Source organism: Onychostruthus taczanowskii, unplaced genomic scaffold, assembly GCF_017590055.1.
Source record: "Onychostruthus taczanowskii isolate IOZ18803 unplaced genomic scaffold, ASM1759005v1 scaffold48, whole genome shotgun sequence".
Lineage (NCBI taxonomy): Eukaryota > Metazoa > Chordata > Aves > Passeriformes > Passeridae > Onychostruthus > Onychostruthus taczanowskii.
This window is the reverse complement of record NW_024502347.1, coordinates 5226023-5248448: the sequence shown is the minus strand read 5'-3', so window position 1 is coordinate 5248448 and position 22426 is coordinate 5226023. Positions and strand designations below refer to the sequence as shown.

General features: G+C 35.0%; 1 protein-coding gene across 1 annotated transcript in view; it reads right to left on the bottom strand.

Annotated features, from left to right (window-relative positions):
• The window catches only part of ASCC3 (activating signal cointegrator 1 complex subunit 3), a 252629-nt gene that overhangs the window by 121815 nt on the left and 108388 nt on the right, over positions 1 to 22426 (bottom strand). The window contains exon 14 of the mRNA XM_041414871.1: positions 6897 to 7031. Coding sequence (XP_041270805.1) covers positions 6897 to 7031 — 135 coding nt within the window. The remainder of the gene's footprint in view (positions 1 to 6896; positions 7032 to 22426) is intronic.

Genomic DNA, 22426 nt, shown 5'->3' with positions numbered 1-22426 from the left:
GAATATACAATCAAGCCCATAGATTAGTGGAGAGGAAAAGTCCATTTTATTTTTTCACAGGACAGCAGAAGACTGTTACTTGTTACGTCAGTAATGTACTATCAGAGCCTGAGAGACAAGACAAGAAGTCTGAAATCCTTGGATAAGAGACTAATTTTCAGAAATATAGCTGATAACAGAATTCAATCTATACCATATATTTTATACCTTCTGATGCATAATAAAAACACTAGAACATTCCAGCAGACTGTAAACAATACACAGGACTACACAGAGCATCAAGCTGAAAACAGAACTACAAACTTAAAGCTGTGCAAACACAACTTCTAGAATGACACATAAAAAAGTAACTATTATAATAACAAAAATATACATCAAACTTCAAGCGGTTTTCCTTTTTAAAGGTCAGGAAAAGCAAAAGCATAAAGAAATTTATTGTTTCTGTCAACTTTTTATTTCAGTTTACAACAGTTAACACTTATCTTTAATATCTAGGAATACTGCTAAAAAACCTGAAGGCAATATTTTTCTATTGCTCACAATATATCCCCCTGTAAAAAGGCCTCCCCAAAATCAAAGTGTCCATCTGAATAACAAAGCTAAATTCCACAGCTCAGGATGAATCAGGACAGAGGAATCTCTATATACAGAACAAATTTTTCTTTAACACCTGAATTGTTAGGACCACATCTTATCATGAATTTTGTCTCTGACCTTCAAGCAGGACTACTGAATAAAATATCCCATGGAAGAAATACAGAGCACTTCACTTCCTTCTCTGAGAGACAATTAGCAAATATTTTTCACAAATAAAAAATATAGTAATTATAAAACAAATAGGAAACTTCAATATATGTTTAACATTTATTATAGCCTAATGTATTTGAATGCATATCCTCATTCTATTTTTATAGTTTTTTTAATGGCATATCAAATATTAGATATGTTATTAGTAAAACAAAAATAAAATGAGGATTGCTCTGAAATAATTAAATGTCAGGCAAACGATTACACATTAAATATTTGATGAATGCTCTCTAAAAATTAATTTCTAATAGTTTAAAAATGTTTGACAGATAATTAAGAGGATTAGTAATTGCTTTCAAATTTTTAAGGCCAATAAAGAATACAGTGCTTTTAACTATTCTATTTTTTTAGTACATCCTATGAAGTAGCCTTTGCTTCCATTTGCTGTGTCTAGAATAGAACATGCATGATTTGAGTACTACTTATTCTTGTGAGTCATATACTGGATTTCAGATGATTCTAAGTATGTTATTTATCCATTACAGCAAAAACTGCATACAGAATACAAAATAAGGACTGTATTACATTACTAAGATTATTCTCTGCCAGGTATTGCTAAATTTCATGTCAAATGAAATGGCAAGACTGAATGGCCTGTAGTCTGATAAATTTGGGAACAGTGCCAATAAACATCCATTTATACAAGATAGCTCTTGTCAGACAAACATGATATTACCATTATGAAGCTTAGATTAATCACTCTGCATCACACAGCACTGATATAATACAGTTAAACTTCTGTCAGAGATTTCATTTATATGATGCAGCATTGGGAATTAAGTACTATATAAAATTAATTTAATTTATTAAAGACATTAAAATCAGGCAATGATGATTGAAGAAATTAATTGTATATAGGAAATTTCACATGACAGAATGTCAATGTCTTCAGAGATCCAGTTTGACCTACGGATATTTAATATTTGTACAAGTGATTAAAAATTTAAAATATGAACATGCTGATTAAAGGTACAGTTTTTAAATAAAAACACTCTGAAGGAATGATGAGTGCTTGCAAGGACAGATCAGTTCCACACCACCATTTGGCTCACCTGCAGATGAGTTTGGAGGTTTCAGGAACAAAGAAACCAGGTCATTTTTGGAGAATGAATTTTAAAAAGAACCTAGAAATGCTCTTAAAAGTTGTGTTTTATGTTAATAACCAACTTATTGCATAAAATGTATCTGATTTATGGTGTAAGGTGTAAGAACTGCTGTGCCAGGTCAGACACGCAGTCTGTCTGGAGCAATAGTTCCTTTGAACAGCAAATGCCTAAGAAAGAGGAGTGTGAATGCTCCTCCCAGTATAAACTCTTGGCCATTCTAAGTTTGCCACTGAAAGACTTTCCAAGTAGCTTGCTCTACCTCTAACAACAATAATTTGCTATTTAAATGAATAAAAACTTTCTCAGGGAAAAAATTTAAGTCAGTGAAGAGAACTAGCCTAAGATCCTGGGTCTAGAGCAGTAGGCAGGCCAATTCAGACATGAAGAATTATACATGTCAAGGCTATAAACATTTTAGGAATTGTTACTAGAGCTCAAACAGAATTTTGTGCCTTGCTCAATTCCCTACATCACATTATAAACATTTCACAACAGCTGGTCCTTCTTGTACACAAAAACTATGAATCCATTAGTGTGCCCCTGCAGTATTTGTACAACTCTGACTTCTGTTCTTCTGTTTAGAACCACAGTTGTCCGCAGTAGCATTTTCTTTTTTTCCTAACAGTTGTAATGGTAGAAAACTACAGATTCAATTCCTGCTGACAGTCACTTAGGCCTTTAAATGCAGGCTCTGAGTGTACACCTATGTGGCACTGAAGTTTGTACCTTAACCAGTAAACCTCTCCAGCACTAGAACTACCATTGAAGGAGAAAACTGTGCACTTTCAGGCTACCTGAATGTAGCACTGTACTTGATTCAGGCACTGTACTTGATTCAGCCTCTGGTGTTTAATTCCAGGATGGGTTAGTGGAAAGAAAGCAGAAAGGTAAGGAAAATAACCAACTTCTTTATACCCATCTTGACTTCACTATGCCTTGTGTCTTAGCTTATCTGTTACACTTTGAAATCCGTAAAAATACTGGCACTGAAAGTTCCTATGACAAAATACGTGATGGTAAAACCCTTTGGTAAGATGCATGTACATTACTGCTCTTAATTTAGCTACTTCAGTTGGAAATATTTACTGCTAAGAAAGAAAAAGAAAATTTAGATTGAACAGTAATAGTTCTAATAACAACCCACCACGTGTTCTAATCACTGAAATCTTTGGTGTACTCATAAGTCTTCATATGTAAGAGCCTTAATTGCTCAGAGAAATGTTGCTAGCATATTACTCATTTTATGATTATTGATGGCTGTTTATGCACATTTGCTGCCTTGGCAGACTATATATCTGATTAGATATATAGAACTTGGCAGACTATATATTTGATTAGTATCTTTATTGTGCTAACTGTATATAAATAAAAATATGCCTCAAAGATACATGCTGTGACATAATTATTTCAATACAGTATATTCATATTAGTTTAAACAGCAAGTTTCTGAATAACAGAGAACACAAAACCACAAATTCCCTCAATATCTTGAAAACTCCTTTTTTAGGCAACAGGTATTAGGCAACAGAGCCAGAATCAACAAAATAATTAATTTTTATTGTAAATAAAATGAGTATAATTTAGCTTTGTTTGTTGAATGGATCCTGAAAGAGGACAAAGGGAAGTATGTTGGGAAAAGTTACTGAGGGTATTTTGCTACTGATTTTAGTATGACTAGTCCTTCACTCTATTTTTATTATTCCCATTACTGATTTATTTATGTGTGACAGTAAAGGAGCCCTTAAATACATTGCAGTATCTAATTTGCGTAAAATACTAACCACAGTAAAAAAAAGTAATATTTTTCCCCAGTCTCTAGAACATACTTACATGCACAAGAAGTAAAATAATCTGAATTTACACTCATGTAATATGTGCATATGACATATACTAATCACTGGAAGAATTTAAAGTTCTCCTATCTCTTCATAGCCATTGCAAGACTCCAGACAGACACCAAGAAGGTTATGTGATCCTTGCCTGAGAACACAGTTCCCTCTCATTCATTGCTATATGTCGTGGTTTAGGGACAATACTCCCCAATTTACTGCTCTCCACTGAGAGTCTCCAAACCATGCACTTCTTGCTTGCATCTCCCCCTCCCACAGCCTCCCCTTGCCCTGGAGAGGAGAATTGGAGGCAAAAAGGTGAAGATTATGGGCTGAGATAAGAACAATTTACTGGAAACAGCAGTAAGGGAAGAAAACAAACAGTAACAGCAACAACACTAATGACACAGGGTACAAGAAAGAGGGGAAAAATTCACGTGTGATTGCTGGAACTGGTACCAGACTACTCTGCGGCACCTAAATGACCAGAAGGAACCCCTTCTGCCCAGAAGACACTCCCTTCCACCTGCCCCCAGCAATGATGTGAGCTGGTATAGAATAACCTGCAGTTCCCTTCTTGGCTACTGAAAAAATTAATCCAATCCTGGCTGGAACCAGGACAATCTGATCTTCACACCTCTTCCTTCTTATCTGGTTATAAATTTGTTCAGTTATTGACAGACACACTTGTTCTTGCTTTCCAAGACAATCATCACCAGCTTGGTTTATAAGTGCATTTTAGCTCATCTTCCACATTCTTCCTAGGTACTGATTTTTAAGAATTTTTAAAATGCTATTGGGAAAGATTCCATAATTTCGCACATTACACTTTCATGCCTCATGTTTCTCTGTAAGAACACTTGGAAGTGTGTACCATTAGTACTGATCATGTCTACAGCTTTTCCTGAAAAGGGATGATGCTTACATTTTCATGGTAAAAAAGTAGTATTCCCACACAAGAATTCAAATTCTCTTGGGAGTTTACTCAGAATAGCAAGTACATTTCACACGAACCTATACAGTGATAATATTTTACTTGCATTTTTTATGAATAGCATGTAAAGCTTACAATTTAAGTACTCACTTTCATTTACCTCTCTCTTTCCCAGTTTCTTCCTCACTTCCTGAATTATGATGCCAAGTCATCACTGTTTTCAGTGAAGGTGAACACCTCCCAATTCAAGCTATTTCTTCAGTGTAAAAGCAGAGAGATTTGTCTCCTTCATGTCAGCTTCCCAGAAGATTCTACTGTGTAATTCTCTAAATAAGCCAAAGACCAAAGTCCTAAGTCTCACTGTTTACCATCACAACCTTCCTCTGAATACTGAGCTCAATCACTACAATGAAATTTGCCATTCATGGAAATGGTAGTCGCCAATTCTTGAGCAGCAAAGTAGGGACCTGGTTAAACTCAAAAGCAATCTCTAAGTGTAATTTATGAACCTCATGGGTGGCCTGAATAATGCCACTATCCCAGATAGTGGTTGAAAATGAAGTGGGGAGACTTCTGCCAGTATCCACTAGGGTAAGTCACAACCACTAAGTCTGCCTGGACAGATAGTCCACAACAGATCTCAGCCAGAACCTTCCTTCCTGCTCCCACCTTGAAGCAGACAGGAGCTGCACATGTCCAGTTTCACTGTGGGGCTCTGCACAGTCAAAGATCAGCCTAATAGAGAACAGAACTTCCTCTCCTCCACTTCCCTGTCTGTGTTTTCCAGTTTGGTGTGTTGCCTCAGAGATGAAATCTACTGCTATATCCACAAGTCATAAGCATGGCAGCACATCAAACCGCATTCATAGCACACATATTCCAAACAGTGACTCTGTGACAGTTTTGTGGTTTCCATTAACACAGGAATATGCTTTCTAATTCATTTAATATAGTTTAATTAATGAGAAGTAAAAGTAAAGATATAGGAGCTGTTTTCACTGACATACACAGTGAGTTGGATGAATACTTCGACAGGTATCTCACAAAATATGCACTGCTGAAATAAGCATAAAATTTTTCTTAATTTCTTTAGCAATAATTTTGACTGTCTAAATAAATACTAGTATTTTCAATAGCTTAATTTTTTTATTGTATTACCATTAAAAAACTAACATTATTTTTAATAAATGAAGAGTTTCAGGTTTTTTTTTCTAAGAAATCTAATGAAAAAAGGTTCAGCATTAATTAGTGTTATAGTAGAAACTTGGGGTCTTCAAGTTCAAGTTTGATGTTATTTTTACAATACAGCAGATACTAGCATCTGCTAGAAAAAGAGAGGCTTTTAAATATGCTATTTTATGAAATATAATGACATCAACTTATAAGAGCATAGTTTTAAAATATTTATTATAGCTCTCAGAAGCATCTTGCCAAAAAGAACATAATTTATCCTGATTTCTCTATGTTTCAGAAATCTGATTCTGCCAACTGTAACATCTATGCTCCATTCATAATTACTAAGACTGAATGAATCTTTTCACATTCTCTTCAGAGGTATATAATAAAGTAACATATTTATTATAACTAACAACAGACACAAGAACCTAAAACCCTCAGAAGATTGTAATTCACAGGTCCAAAATACTGAAGAGTTTATAGATATATTTACCAGTGTAAGAAGGTATCTCCCATATGTATTAAAACTTTTACAGTAAGTATCTCCTCTATGTTCATGGGGAGAAATCAGTTGTGGAAAGAGAAAGAACCTTATTCTTCATGGGATGTTAAAAAGACACTGCTAAATCGAATCTTTAGATTTCAGTTGATATCACCAAATATAAATGCCACACACAGCACAGAATTGTTATGGAAATATTCTTTCAGCAGATATAATGGCATATTCCAAGAAACTGGTGGTTTAGGGATTTCCCAAGCTGCAAAGATGAAGGTTACTGTCAAGTAGTGCAAGTTGCATAAAAGACAATTACCAGTTTTATCTTAATAAACTGAAAATAACAGGACTTTGCTCTACCTTTACTATTACTCCTTCTGTTCCCCCATTCAATTCAGCAAGCTCACATGACTTTTCAAAGCAAAATCTTCCCAGAAGCTCAAAAATGCTGCATCTGTTCCCATGCTGGACTGTCTAGCAAAAAATATCAATTCTAAGACTGAAAAGACTACCAGTCTTTTATTATTCACAGTAAATTATTCACTTACCTGTTTTTCAGCTTGTCCATATTCTGACCCTTGGGGTGACAAGAAGTGACAAATATGACCATTGTTTTTCGCTTTTTCTCGAAGAGCCATAGCAGTTCGTACTGTAGCATTTCTAGCATGAACAAACACCATCACCTTTAGGCAGAAAGAAACAGGGCCAATGAGAAATAAAAAAAAAGGTTTAAACACATTAATTACAAAATATTGCCTATGGGAATGGCAAAAACTAGTTAATACATGACATATCGATGAAAACTAATTGCATTCAAAGGCAATTAAAGGATGAACCTGCCTATATTGCATGCAATATTTTCAAAGAGCTTTTGAGAAGATTGTATTTTTAAAAGTTCTTAAGTCTTTAAAAATAGAGAACAATTGTTGGTCATAAATAATTCATGTTCACAAAGTACTGAGATTAACATTGATGTAAAGAGTTGTGTTATTTGACACATCCTAAATGATCTGGAAACAAATACTGGGCTGATAAACATTCTGATGCTACAACTTGGCTATATGAGAAAAGAACCACCAATCAAACAGAAGAGAACTACTCTGCAATGCCCACAATTAAAAGCCCACAAGAATATTACCACTGTTAACAGCAGGACCACTAATGCAATATTCAAAAGCCATGAAAACACTAATTAAACTGTTTGAGAAAAATGTTTTTACTTTTTTTTTTTTCATGTTGTTGAGAACATCAAGAGATCTCAAAAAAGAGTTGGAGTCTCTTACCTAAAAACAACTAAAATATTCTTTCTTTCTTTCTGATTACTGCCTGCCATAATGTATGTCTAGAAACAACCCTGTGGGCTTTAGAAATGTTGATAGTCAGAGGCACTCAGTATACACGCTTCAAGAACCGGAATGGGACAGATGGATTGGGACAACATTGAGTTTCCTTTCTCTTCTGCCTATTATACTCAATAAATTTCAATAAATTCATCAAGTATAAACAAAAAAAGCACACGTTTCTGCTTTTAGTTAGCAGAGTCTTGGAAGAAAACTTCAGTTATGCTTTCTACCTACATGTATTTTCTGCCTACATGTATGACAATCTCTGACACCACAGCAATCATTCATTCAGTAAGACCTTAGCATGCAGACAATAACTAAGAAACAAGCATTGTGTAACTGTCCTCTACTCAGAAGCTTTTCTACAGTTCTTATGGACACCTAATTTTCAGATGTGCGGCACTTTTCTTCGATATTTATCTGCTACTGGTTTAATAATGTACAGCTGAATTCATTGGCTTTTATGTATTAAATGATCACATATCAACACCTGAAAAAATTTAAAGTGATTGCAAAATTATTGACCAAAAAAAAAAGAACTTTTCAGACACACAACAATCTCTGTACATCCTGTTACATCTTGTAATCTCTGTACATCACAACATGTTTTTAAAGAACCAGTCCTAGCTAAAAATTGACATAAAACACCTTGCTGGATGTTTTTGTCCCCGATGAAGTCAGTAAACATTCATCAAATATACTGTAAGACAGCAATATAGTCTTAGGAGGGTTAATTTAGCCTGTCCTAACTGTGTCAGAGAATATTATATTTCAGTGGCAAAATCTCTGTGCATTACATTATGCAAATAAGTTAGGAAAAGTAATTTAGAATAGAGAGAAGTGGTTCCACAGTTACAAGCTGTGTAATTAGATCTGTACTTTGCAGTTCAAAGCCAGCTCTGGTGTATATAACCCTAGTGCTGAAAGTGTCTGCTGCTGCTCTCCTGAAACCAAAGCTTTTAAATAATAAAAAATACACAAGAAAGGAGAAAGCAAATGTCTCTAGCTAGGCTACCTCCTCAGAATTTTTGCAAAGTATAAAACAAATCAAACCTTTTACTCAAAACTTTGTTTAAAATTCACAGCAGGAACTGCTTGCATTCCCCAAACAGTTGCACATTCCAGGTTTTAATCTTTATGAAACATGCTAGTGCATCACCAAAGCACAGAGAAGTGGGCTATTATTACTAAAAATGTATAATCAGGTACTTGAAATACCTTGAAATATATTTCTTCTGCCTTGGACAGCAAAGATGCTTGGATTAACTTTTCCTACTGGAAAATACATATCTCAAACTGACATTCTCTATGATAGCCTTAAAATGTTGCATCATTTTTCTAGGGAAACATGCTGACTCTTTCAGTTATCTTTCCATCTTCCTATTAAAAGTACTGGTCACTTGAATGCTTGAGTTCAGCAATTCTCTTACTGAACACTCTCCTCAATGAGAGAAGGCCTAGGTTTTGCCAGCCACTTTGCATCACACCCTTCAAATAAACTAAGACTAAAGAATGAATTTATTTAATTCAATGTTGATATTAATTATGTAGTAAAGGAACAAGCATCTATATTTTAGCCTCAAGACACCGTTTGGCTTCACACAGCTAAATCCTTGTAACACCTTCTTTTATGTGGTTCTTGATCTGGGTATTACTTCTACTGAAAATGAATGGTTAGGGATATTGATCAACAGATTAATCTGTCCAAACATTTTCTGCCCTGAGGTCAGCATGAAAACTCCTCCAAGTATTTTACAAAGCTTAATTCCTAAAAAGGTTTCAACACTTTTTCCCCAAGGGCTGCTAATTTAGGACTGCTAAATAGGACTGCTTACCTATTTAAGTTAAAAACATTTTTCCTCCACATCATTAAATGGAACCACCTTACAGGCTAAGTAAACTCACCAACATATAGCCTAATTCTAAGGAGTAACAAACCTGCTTTTCTCTCATGCTGTGATTTCTCCCTAACTGCCAAGATACAGTTCAAAATTGCAATGCCCAACATTTACAGCATGAAAAGTTTATTACATCCAAAATATACATGAAAACAGCACACAGAGCTCACTAATGGTTCTTGATCAAAAATGATGCTAAGTCAGGATATCTTATATTACTAGATCTAACTAAGAGCATAGCAGTGTATAAATGTGATTTCCCATTCCTCTCACCAAATCCAGTAACTCATGAAGAACTATCCAGAACCAATAACTAAAAAACAGCAATAAATAAGAAATTTCATAAGTTGACCTATATTAAAGCTTAAAAAGTAGTTTTAAGCTTTAATATTTATTAAATACTTTTAATATTATTTAATAATAAATCTTATTTTTACTTTAGCAGATTTTTGTATTTTGCAAATTAAAGTCTTTCTGCACATTAAACAACACCACAGGAATGGAAAAAGCTGAACAGGCTGTCACTTACTAAGGCAACAAGAGAATTTGAATTTACTTTCTAATTATTTTAATTAATTTAAGTACATCTTGTATTTAAAAGAAATATTGATATAATTTGCATGTGTACTAAGATCTTTTATTACAGGAAACTGAAGGATTACTAAACTGCCTACAAACCAGTGCTAATGAGACATTTTTTATATCCTTCCTTTTCTATAAAAAATTCACAGTTTAAAGGTAGACTGCATTTACTCATCACATAACATTAAATAATGTGGATTGGAACATATGAATTTTTGTTCAAGGTTGAGACGTCAAAATAAAAGAGACATATTTTGGAAACTGTGCTGAAGAACAAAGCTGCACAATACCATACAATATTTTAACAGAAAATATTAATTAATAACAAAGACATATATAATGTTTCATCAGCAAATCAAACCAGTAAGGTGATATATTCTGAAGTGTGCACTTGTTCATTTATTTATCTACAATATTAGTACTGTTTAAAAACATGTGCCCTATAATTTCTATTTCTGTATTTCATTTAATGTGGAAATGTATATTTACTTAAAATATGACTGCCTGAGTGAACGTTTTATTGTACAGTCCCATCTAATTGTTTTATTGCTAATGAATCACAGAATCTTTTGAGTTGGAAGATAACTACAACAATTAGCAAAATCCTCCTCCTGGCCCGGCACAGGACAACCCCAAGAATCCCGCCATGTGCCCAAGAGCATTGTCCAAATTATTTTTGAATTCTGTCAGGCTGGTGCTGTGGCCACTTCCCTAGGAAGCCTGTTTCATTGCTCAAGCACTCTCTGGGTGAAAAACCTTTTTCTAATATCCAACCTAAACCTCTCCCAGCTCACCTTCATGCCATTCATGAAACTATGTAAAGGGTTCTGATAGGGACATTATATTGGAAGTTCTTTATTTTCTTTCTATTGGCCCTTCCTTCATTTTGCCTTGTGTGTTCTACATATATCTGTAAAAAAATGCTCTATTACACAAATTCTGAAATACTACTATATTTCTTATTCTTAATTTTCATTTATCTTACAGTAAGGGTATGACTAAGGAGAAGTCTTTGTTATGATCTTCCCATTTGCCTCAGGGACTCTGGGATTCCTAGGCAAATCCTACTAGCAAGACCAAGGCAAAGGGAACATTGAATAACTCAGTGTTACAGATGTTTTATGTCACAAGGTTTGCTGCCCCATTCAGTAAAGAGCCATCATTTTCCTTAGCTGCCTTCCTGCTGCTGCTGCTGCTGTACTTTTGGAAGCCCCTCTTACTGCCCTTTACATACCTTGCCAGAGTTACCTTCAAACAGAATTTGGCTTTCCTAATCCTATTTCTGCATGTTTGGACAGTAGTTTTATATTACTCCTGGGTCTTCTGTCCCTGCTTTACCCTCCCTTATCATGTTTGTCAGCAGTTTCTTTCTCAGCCACACTTGCCTTGGGCCATTTGCTTGATTTTCTGCACATCTGAATGGACTGTTCTTGAGCTTGGAAGATCTGATACCTGAAAATCCCCTAGCTCTTCCAAACTACCTGCCACAGGATTCTTTCAAGTTTTCTGAAGAGGACAAAGTGTTCTCATGCAGCCCAGGACAGTGCAACTTTTTGCCTGGTTCTCTCCATTAGAACCTTGAACTCCACCATCTCATGGTCACTGCAGCCAAAACATTTCCCAGCATTCAGATCCCCAACCTGTCTTTCCCTTTTTGTAAATACAAGGTACGGCACAGCATCAACCTTCATCAGCTCCTCAACCATCTATGTTGGGAAATTGTCATCAATGCACTCCAGGAAATTACTGGATTGCTTCTGCTCTGCCGTGCTGTCTCTCTAGCAGACATTGTGGTGGGAAAGTCTTCCCAAAAGACCAGGGACTACAAACATGAGGCGGCTTCTAGTTGTCTGAAGAAGGCCTCATTTACTTTATTCCTGAGCAGTGTTTGTATCAAAATCCCACAAGAGCATTGCTTACGTCTATCTACTGGCTAACCTTCCTCCTAAACTCTCAGCTGGCTCATCATCCATCCCTAGGCAGAGTTCCAGGTATCCCCGCTGTGCTTTCACACACAGGCTTCTTGCTGCCCTAACCTTGACCTTGCTCAAGATTCTGTTTCCACCCATTGCAGCACTCAGTCATGTGAGGCATCACATCACATCTCTGATCTCAATAACATCTTAGCTCAGCAATTAGAGATGCAAATCCCTAATTTCTCCCTTTTGTTCCATATGCTGCATGTAGCAGTGCACAGGCATTTCAGAGAGGCACTCAGCTATGCCCATTTAAAACATGACATTGTGTCCTCTGCCACTATGTAAAACTGAAAGATATAAGGGCTTGCTGTCATTTCCAGGCTATGGATATATGGATGTATTTCAAGGCTATGGATAAAACAGTTATGGACTGTTTAGGTGACACTGAGCCTCTAGCATTAAAATAGGAGACTGCCATGACATCAAACTTTTACACTGGAGAACAGCCAGGGTTCATGCAGCAGCACTTATGGGAGGATGCTTCAAGTGAAAATTACTTGCCCACATGAAACTTGACGGCTCTGCCTTTAAACAACAGTTATATACATTTTCCACTAAAGAAAACCTGTTTCAGAACACTACAATACGATTTGTGCTATCTTCCATTTGTAGCATTAGCCAAATATATCACAAGCTGCAGAGGAAAAATGAATAGAGTGAAAATTAAAGCAGAGGGTGAATTAAAAATAAGACAAACAAAAAATACTTTACTGACTTCTACAGGTAGTAGAAATTATTCTGAATTTTAATTGGCAGGATAGAAATAGAAATAGCAATAACTATTCTTGTATAGAAAATTAAGCAAGAATAGCTAGTCTATTACTATGCAAATATATGTCATTAGGCAGTTAACAATTGCATTTTTGCAGATGCCAGTGGACTTGAATGACAATTATTATTCAAAATTATAAGTAGCTTTTCACTGTATCTTTTTTTAGAAAAACAGGATCATGGAATAATTTGTTTCAAGCATTTCCCTTTGTCCTGTTTTGACACTAACTATTTTGACTTTGTATAACAAAATATGTTTCTGTTGTATAATAAACTATATTTTCAACAAATATCAGTCTAGGTTAAGAGTTGTCATGTTCACCATGTCTCTTCTTATGTTTTCAAACCTATTTTCACATGGCTAACATTCATAATACGCAAAATGACCCAGGAGTCGGTAGTCATAAGCAGATTCTATTCAGATTTATTAAAGGAAAGGAACATAGAAGATACTGGAGACTATTCCCGTTGCTTTTACTTAAGCAAAAAAAGATTAAGAAAGTTGCCATATTGCCACTGGCCATCTCTGTCTTCTGGTTTGGGTAACATAAATCTACTAAACAACTAAAAGAACAGTCATGATTTCTAATTTATTTTTTATCAGCACTGATTTAAAGACTGACCTTTATCCAGATTTTTGCTCCTAATCAACAAGTTTTCTATATCGTCAGAAAAATAAAGAACTGCTTTCGAGTACAAGCAGTGTTTTCATATGAAACTTACTAAGTTATGAAGAACTTAAATGATTCATTTATTGTTAATGGTAATAAACTGTGCTTGAACAAATCAAATCTTGTTCCTAAAACCACATGCTACATACCTAGTCCTTCTCAAAATCTCCTGGCCTAAATAAGAGTATCATAAATACCTCATGATTAAAAGGCATGCAATTATCCAAACGTAATATATTCTGGAATCATCTTTTCAGTAGCCACAAAGAAAACTCTCAACACCACAGAATTACACAAATGAGAAATTTCATCGTCTGGAAAGTGAATAGAAGTATAAAGTCAATTTCCTGATGCATCTTAGTGAAAATTTATTTTCCATCCTCGTGGATTCCTCAAAATATTTTATTTTCTACAGCAACCTATGTTTCTGTGTATTTCTAATTGAAACCCATCAAAGATATTACCATTGGATTCTCAGATTACACCTGTTAAAAAACTGTGACAGGCATAAGGTCCTGGTGGACAGTATCTGACTTGGTAATAATTTACAGATGTTTTGACAAAAATCAGATATTTTATTGACATACTTGATACTATGATGCTAAATTAAGCACACAGATCCATTTCTTGCAGAGCTACAGGGCAAGAATTTTCAAAAGCTTTGAACCACTGGCAATGCTTAGCGTATCCTTTGGAGTATCATTTAACCTTGCCATTGAATTCTTACTGAAAAATAATGTGCAGCTGACAGAAATCTACAGACTTAACTTCCCACAATCTTTTAGACTGCTAATGCTCTGCAGTGTCATACCTGAAAAACAGCTTTTAACACAGAGCTACTAAAACTCATCATATATGGCTGCAAGACTGGTCAAGCTGCCTTTGTCACATTTGCATGCAGTAAATCTGCAACTCAACACTTAGAGGTCATCCACAAGAGGCCAAATGGCTCAGGATGTAACTATCAATTGCTTCATTTAAATAAAATTTTAGGCTATGAGAAGTTGCTAATCTGGAATTAAATTTGATTTTTTTTTTTTGTTTTAATGATTCAATGCTAATTTATAATATCAGAAGAAGAATAATTCTAAATAGTAGCAGATAGCTGTAATCACCAATACAGACAACACTGTGTAGCTGTGCATCACTGCCGACATCAGCTGAAGACCTCATGCACTCATAATTAATGAGAAGATATTAAATTGGTGTTTCTGGTCTAAATAAATTCATTGTGAACACCTGAGTACACATATACAGACAAACTATTAAATAAATGCAAGCATACATGCAAAAATTAGCATACTGCAGAGAAACATTGCACACAAACATTTAGAAGGCTCCCTAATTGAAGAATTATGGGGTTTTATACACATAACTTGTTATGGCATCCATTTCCAGCAAATTTCTCAGTGGTTCATAAAGAGAGCTGACAAGGTATATGTTGAAAGTCAAACGAATTTGGCCAGAAAATATAGAGAAAAATAGTACATACATATCATTTGACAATAATATGAAACATCTGGTATAAAGCACTTTGTGAAGTGCACAGCACATCAATATACTATTTTCAATTAAAGTAGGAAACAAAACTTCATTTATACAGGTATAAGATTATATTAACTACTATATCCTTAAAGCTGAAAAGGCAGTTATTGTAGAAATGAAGAGCATAAACAAATTATGAACAGGCAGAATACAAAAATAGTGCATCATCACTGAATTACTTTGTGATTTTGTTAAAGAAACAACACATAGAAATGGGCCCTAATTGTGCAAAAACTGCAAAAGAATATGATACAAAACCTCAATTCTTCATTTAATCAGCTGACAAAGAAATAACATTTAAAATCATCAGTCATAATTCAGTTATCCTGATCACTTTACCTTCTGTATTGCTGACAAAGAAATAACATTTAAAATCATCAGTCATAATTCAGTTATCCTGCCAGATCACTTTACCTTCTGTATTTGTCTATTTTTATTCATACATGAGCACACATATAACTGTAGAAGCAATATATACACATATATATGCAAATAAGCTATACCAGATGATGAACGATAAACAATCTGTGCAGATACAGAGGTACAAAAACTCAAGCTGAAATAAACTCTTTAAGCTCTAAAATGAAAATCTAGGAAAAAAAAAACAATCTAGATGAAGAATACATGCTAATAAACTCTGTAAATTCTCAGACATATTTCCAGAGCATGCTATAAACATTATTTCACCAAGGAAAAAAATACTAGGAAAAGCTTAATTCTCAAGGTACTAAGTCCCAGAGAGACCTCTGAAGAAAATAATGTTTTATTAAATCTTATCTCAAGACATGGCTATAAAAGCATTGTCAACAGCTCCAGTAACTAAGCTTATTAAACTGTTATCTTCACACGGCTTCTGCAGCCAAATAACAGCTGGAAAACTGATAATAAAGAAATTTAATCCATCATTTTTACGGATGAAATTAATACCTGTCAAATTCACTGCTGACAATTTAATATAATAGATTTAAATTAACTACTCTGTTTCTTTTTTAGTTTAAGATAGCTCAGAAAAACAAGATGACACTTCTAAGTACTGCAAAGTTCAAGTCAATTGTTGTACATAGAGAACAATTACAGACAAAGTGAAGGCTTTATGTGCAGTATGCATCACAGAACCAGTTCTGACTATATAAGTTTAATTTGTTTCTGATCTGAGACAACAGAAATCCTGATTTGAAAGAGTAAACTATTAAAAATCTGTGCAAGGTGACACTTAGAAATTATTCCAAAACTTTAAAAAAAAATTATTGCACCTCAAAATTATTTCTAATGAACTAAATGCGGACCAGTAGTGTAAGACAACATTTTAATTAAGAACATAACTTCTAATTAATAAAGCAATCTTGATCTCCAGAAAACTGCATAGTAACCACCCAATGAATAGACTAATTAAAAATGTTACAGCTATAAATGGCTGTATTCTGCACATTCATTTAATTTTAAAAGATAGAGGGTAAGAGCTTGTGACAGGTAAATCAGATGCAGTTGAGACAATATGTCAAAAGCGGAAGAAAACACAGTCCAGCCAAACCTAAAAAAACTAGCTCAAATGAGAAGAGTAAAAGCTCAGAAACTAACAATGTACTTCAAAAAGCACTTTCTTCAAAAGATTAAAAAAACTGAACTGAAATAAGCACAAAATGGGCAGTTCGAAATCACCACTCACAATGCCTCAACAAGAACAGATGGTTTGTGCAAAGCTGTCCATTGTTACTTCTTATCCATATTTTTCATCCCAGTAGTGAGACTTCTAGCATGTTAATTCAAAAAAGGGTTGTTGCATCTCTATTGGCTTGCAGTTATTAGCTTTAGTTAAGTGGAGTTGTTGCTAATTTTGTACAATTACTACTACGGCATTCCCTTTCTGATGTTGTGTTGAGGCTTTCAATACCATACAGCATTTCAAAAATCCAAGTTCTTTGCAACAGACAATTTGACATCTTTCCCCACTAGAAAAGCTCCTTGCATAGTGAAACCACTTCTTGTAAAGCCATAATGTCTCCTCAGTATTTATGTACTGACACCTTGAACCATAAACAGCAAGGGAATGAGAACCACAGAAAGGTGTCAGAGCTCCTACAGAACAGCCAGTTTTTGCTATGAACTGAAAACACCAAGCTGAGTGAGAAAATGAACTTTCAAGGAATCACAGAATAAGCTGAGCCAGAAGGCACAGTCATGGAATGTCAAGTCCAACTGCTAGAGTTTCCCTGAGTACCAGACCTAGTGAAAGAAAAGATACTGTCATGTCAGACTTACACAGAAAAGTCTTGAAAGCAGTGGGAAAACAGGAATTATTGTCTTAAAAAGGAAAAGAGGTTTCAGAAGACAAGAGAATGCCAAAGGCACTCCAAGTTAAAAACTGCCATAAACAGACAAAATGGCACAGGAACAAAGTGCAATGGATATGGAACCAGGACTGAAACCTAGATACCTGTGACTGAAGATGAGCAACAGAGTATTGAAAGTCAGCAAAAAAAGCCACACAGGAGAATAAGGTGCAGAGAGAAAATCTAAGAGACCTTTCTTGCTGAAAGAACACCAAGGGCAAAGAAAACACAGGATTTCTTTTGAAGATTTAAGTAATATCAAAGAGAATCACTTACAAGAAAAAAAAACCAAAAAAAAAGGAGAAACAAAAGAGGTGTGTAGTCTGGGGAGACTGGTGAAAGAGTTTTATGACTGCATTTTGAGGAAGAACCTCCTTCAAAAGCTTTCAAAGACTTCAGCAACTCTTCTAATTGGTAATTCAATAAATCTATGAGTTTTTTTGCTTGAAAGAATTTCAGAGAAAAAAAAAGAAAGAAAAAAGAAAAGATAGCAAACAGTAAGGTTCTGACATACTCATAACAGCAAAAATATTTAAGAGGTGATGGGGGCAATGGGAGAAATGTGGTATCATCTCCTGGTAACCAAGCTAAAGAGATAAACCAGCAAAAGCTCAGTAAAAGGAGGAGACATAATGGATGTGAATTTATGAGTCAAAGTGAAAAATAGTTAACTCCCTAGGATACTAACTTAAACAACTTTAACAACAGAACTTTGACAAAGAGAGCAGCAGTTCAATATATTAGATAAAGGAATTTAACATGAAATCAAAATTTACATAATTTTGAGAAATAAATAAATAATTTACATGTTTTAGAGAAATACCCAAAATCTTAAACATACTATGTTATTTCTCAGAACTCATAAAAATTTCTCAAATTGCTCAAATCATAACATGACAAGAGTGTCATGTTATTGTCATAAACTGTTGATATATACAGTATGATATGCATTGTCCTAAACTGTTATTGGAAGGAAAAGTTTAAAACTGGAATAATGGTGAGGAGGATGGTAGATTCACTCCAGTGACCTTGCAGCTGGGATTGCCTAGGCCCGGAGATTAACAGTATGGGAAATCTCATATATTTACTGTATATATATTTACTGTACATATGTATATATAAATACTGCTGTTTATCCTCTCTTTTGAGAAGTAGAATATCTGTGTTGACACAACATAGGTGTTCACAGAGACTTGGAGGCACTCTCATGGACAAGCCTGAGATTGCTGTCCTGAGAGAGAGATCAAAGCTCAGAAGTCATAAAAAGCACATGAAGACCACAGCAGGGTAGTACAACATGTGACAAATGGGTGTGAACAGCAGCCCCACTGCCCACCAGGATGGGCTGAGCCTGGCAGTGCCTGCACTGCCCCTCGTGTGTCTCTGCTACCCAGGTGCTGCTTCAGGGTCCTCCAGCCAGTGAAGTAAAGAAAAAAATTAACTCTTCACATTTCAGCCACGCACCCCTGAACTTGTTGCCATTAGATGCCCTTCTCACAGGGCTGTAAAATGTGAATTTTTTTTTTTCAGCTTTGTATCTGAAATAATCTTTTTGGTTGATGTGGCCCACTACTGGTTGCAGTCTGAAAAAATACAGCTATAATAACACTGAGGGAATGATAATTTTCAGTCACTTAGCCTTCACCTAGCCTTCAAATTAAGAGCATCCCAGAAGAGAAATGCTGGAAAAATACTCCACCTGCAACTGAGCATGGAGCCATATTTTCTGACAAAGAGTGAGTGATTTTTTTCTTTCTTAATTTAAAGTATCTTTGGTTTATTAAGAGGTAGAAATAAAACTCTGTCAGAAATAAAACTCTGACGGAGCAAATTAGTCCAGGAAGATCTAACATCTTTTTAGATTATATCAGAACACAACAAATCTCAAGTATGACATGAAAACAAATATTCACCAACTAATATCAAGCATAGAAGGACAGTCTCATAAAAGCAGACCTAACAGCACTAGAGGTTCTCACTTAAAGCTGCCTTGGGAGGCAGAATATGCCAGAGAAAACTTCCAATAGATTTCTACACTGTTAGCAATCTTCCAAATGAGCACACTGATTTGAAAAGTACTTGGAAACCTTTGGGACATTTTCTGACCTTCTTTGGTCACAACAGGAAGTTTCTATAACAAAAACCCCAGAAAAGTCAGTAGGGCCAGCCATTTATCAAACTTCCTCAAGTTAAACAAGAGGAGAATTGTGCTATGAGACAAATGTTATTGTTTCAGTTGCATTTGGTAATTCAAAGTGAAGCCTACAAATGAGATATCTCATTAGTTTGAGCAGATGGATCAAAATTAAAGACTGAATCACCAATTCTTAATTTCCCAGTAGCCAGGAAGAGCTGGAAGTCTTGCAGAGGATGAATGTTGAAAAATCAACATAAAAAGCTTCTCTCCATCTGTCAAAACACATGCCTATAGAATGCAACTACTCCTTATGCAACCAACCTTAGCCTTAAAAAATGAAAATACACATACATCTAATAAAAACACACGGATGTGTAACTGTAGCCAAACCTCACACTCCAACCTACAACATGACAGTGACACATCAGCATCAATTCCATGAGTAAATTATTTAGTTCTGCCATGATAGAATTCTTTGAGAATGAGTTAACAGACCTGTAAATAAACAATGCTGAATTTAATTTATTAGGATGGTCCAAAGACTCTGGTCAAGAATCTTAAGAGACAACATTGTGAAAGCTTGATCGTCACAGGAAGATCTACATAAACTCGAGCAACTTTAGCGAGGGAAAGTGTTTTTCTCTGGTTCTGGTATTTCTTTCTTGCATTTCAGTATAAAACAGAACAGAAGTTTTAGGCTCTCTAGAGCATTGCTAATGAAATCTGTGTCTGTCATACATTATTGCCTGAATAAATATAAAATCTCAACCATGTCCTGAATGTCATACAGATACACAACACCTATGGAAATTTTTTCTTAAGTATTTGGGGGGAAGAGATGAAAACATCTTTTTAAGAAATACATTTAGAAGCAACCACAGCTTTGTTAAAAAGCATATGAAGTTTGCACATATATAATATTAATAAATACATGTTTTTCCAATAACACAAGCTAAGAAAGGTAACAGAGCCTGATGATAACAGCCTATGGTGAAACGTGGACACAAGGTAATGGGTTTCTGGAAACTTAGAAAATCAAAGGGCATTCTCAAAATTGTGAAAAGACACTGAAGAAAACCTTTCTAGTGTAATATTAATCATATTTGCTCATAATATTCATCTTCCACTATGGGGTAGGCATCTCAATGTAAATATATCTACATGACCTTTTTTTTTTTCCACTTTGTAAACATCTGCAGTTGGTCTAATGACCAGACAGATCATTTGTCATAGCAGACTCATTAAATGGAAAACTCAAATTTTTCATGTGGTACAGTACTACATATTATAATTAAGAATGAGTTGACGTGCTTGATTCTGCATTGTCAAAGCCTGTATACTGGTACTTCTATATAATTACTCTCAGGTTATTTTGTTTAATAAATATCAAGACCAATATGAATTAAAGAGTCTCAAGAAAAGTGCAGTGTAAGTGGGTGCTATTTAGATGTTCTAAATGAGAGTTCTGTGACACAGCAGAATGAACACTTTCAAACAAAGAAAATTTACAACCATATGGATCAAATTAACCAAAGTGTTCTGAAATCAAACCAGCATTTATATAGCAAGAGAAACCACACTTCTGCTTTGCCCAAAATTGCACTTATATGGCTGTTGGTTTGAAATACAGAATTTCAGAGTTTTCAGAAACTGAGATCAGCAACAGTGTCCTTTGCTGAAACTGTAACATTAAGTAGACTACAGTTCTTCTCTTCACCTCTTAAAACTGTAGCTCATGCCTTAAAACAAAACACTCATGCGTTTCAGCTGCTAGCACAAGAATCAAAACTATTCCTAAGCAAAGCTACAAAAACATCTCCTACTAGAACTGAACAACTTACTGTCTTTGAATCTTTTCAAATAATATCATATATGTTTGCAGTCACTTTTTTCCTCAGTGTGAAGAAAAGAGAGGGGAAGAAAGGTGCAGTAAATATACCAAAACAGCATACAGACTCCCTGCTGGGAATCCAAGATACATTACTTACATACTACTGATTTAAAGACTCTGCCACTTGCACTTCAGCAAGTGAAAATAAACAAAATCAAAACAAGAAATGAAAGATAAGAAACTAAATGCACTTCAGTGTTAGGAATTTGGTAATGTTTTTGCATACTTGACAATGAGGAGAACACAAACAAAAGTTCCCTTGGTGCTGCTAAAAAAATTTCATTAACAGTCTTCACTCAAGAAAATAAAAATATTTCCAAAAGTAATCTTCATGAAAGTTTTCTGAACATAACAACAATAACTGATATCAACAAGAGAAGATAAGTAGAAGAATGGAGATAAAGCAAGGCAGGGGGGCAGGAGGACTAGGAGCCTGTTGCTGAAGTATTTTTTCCCTTCCCAAGTCATAAACCAACTCTTCATCTTTCAAAAAACTCAATGAACTTTTTTGTGAAAAGCAAAAAATGTGCACTTCTTAGTGTGACTGTACAGGACAGAGTTTCCCTCTTTTATACAATTGTATATAAAACCCCTTCAAGCATCATAGAGTGCTAGCATTTGTTCCTGCTTTGACGAGGTGCCATACCTGCTTTATGTGCAAAGTTCTAAAAAACATAAGACATTGTGTGGGAATAATTCAGGACCATAATCATAGCAGAATGAGAAACTATTCAGGTAAATGAGTTAGGCCCATATTCTTAGTTGAGAGGAATGTCAGACTTGAAAATTCACTGCACAAACCTCTATTATAAAGCAAAATGAATGATTACTTCATTTAAAATGAAAACAAAACACAAACCCCACAATATTTCGAATGACTTATGCTGAGCCCTCACACACCACATCTTGAATGCTGAGTAATTCTCTTTTC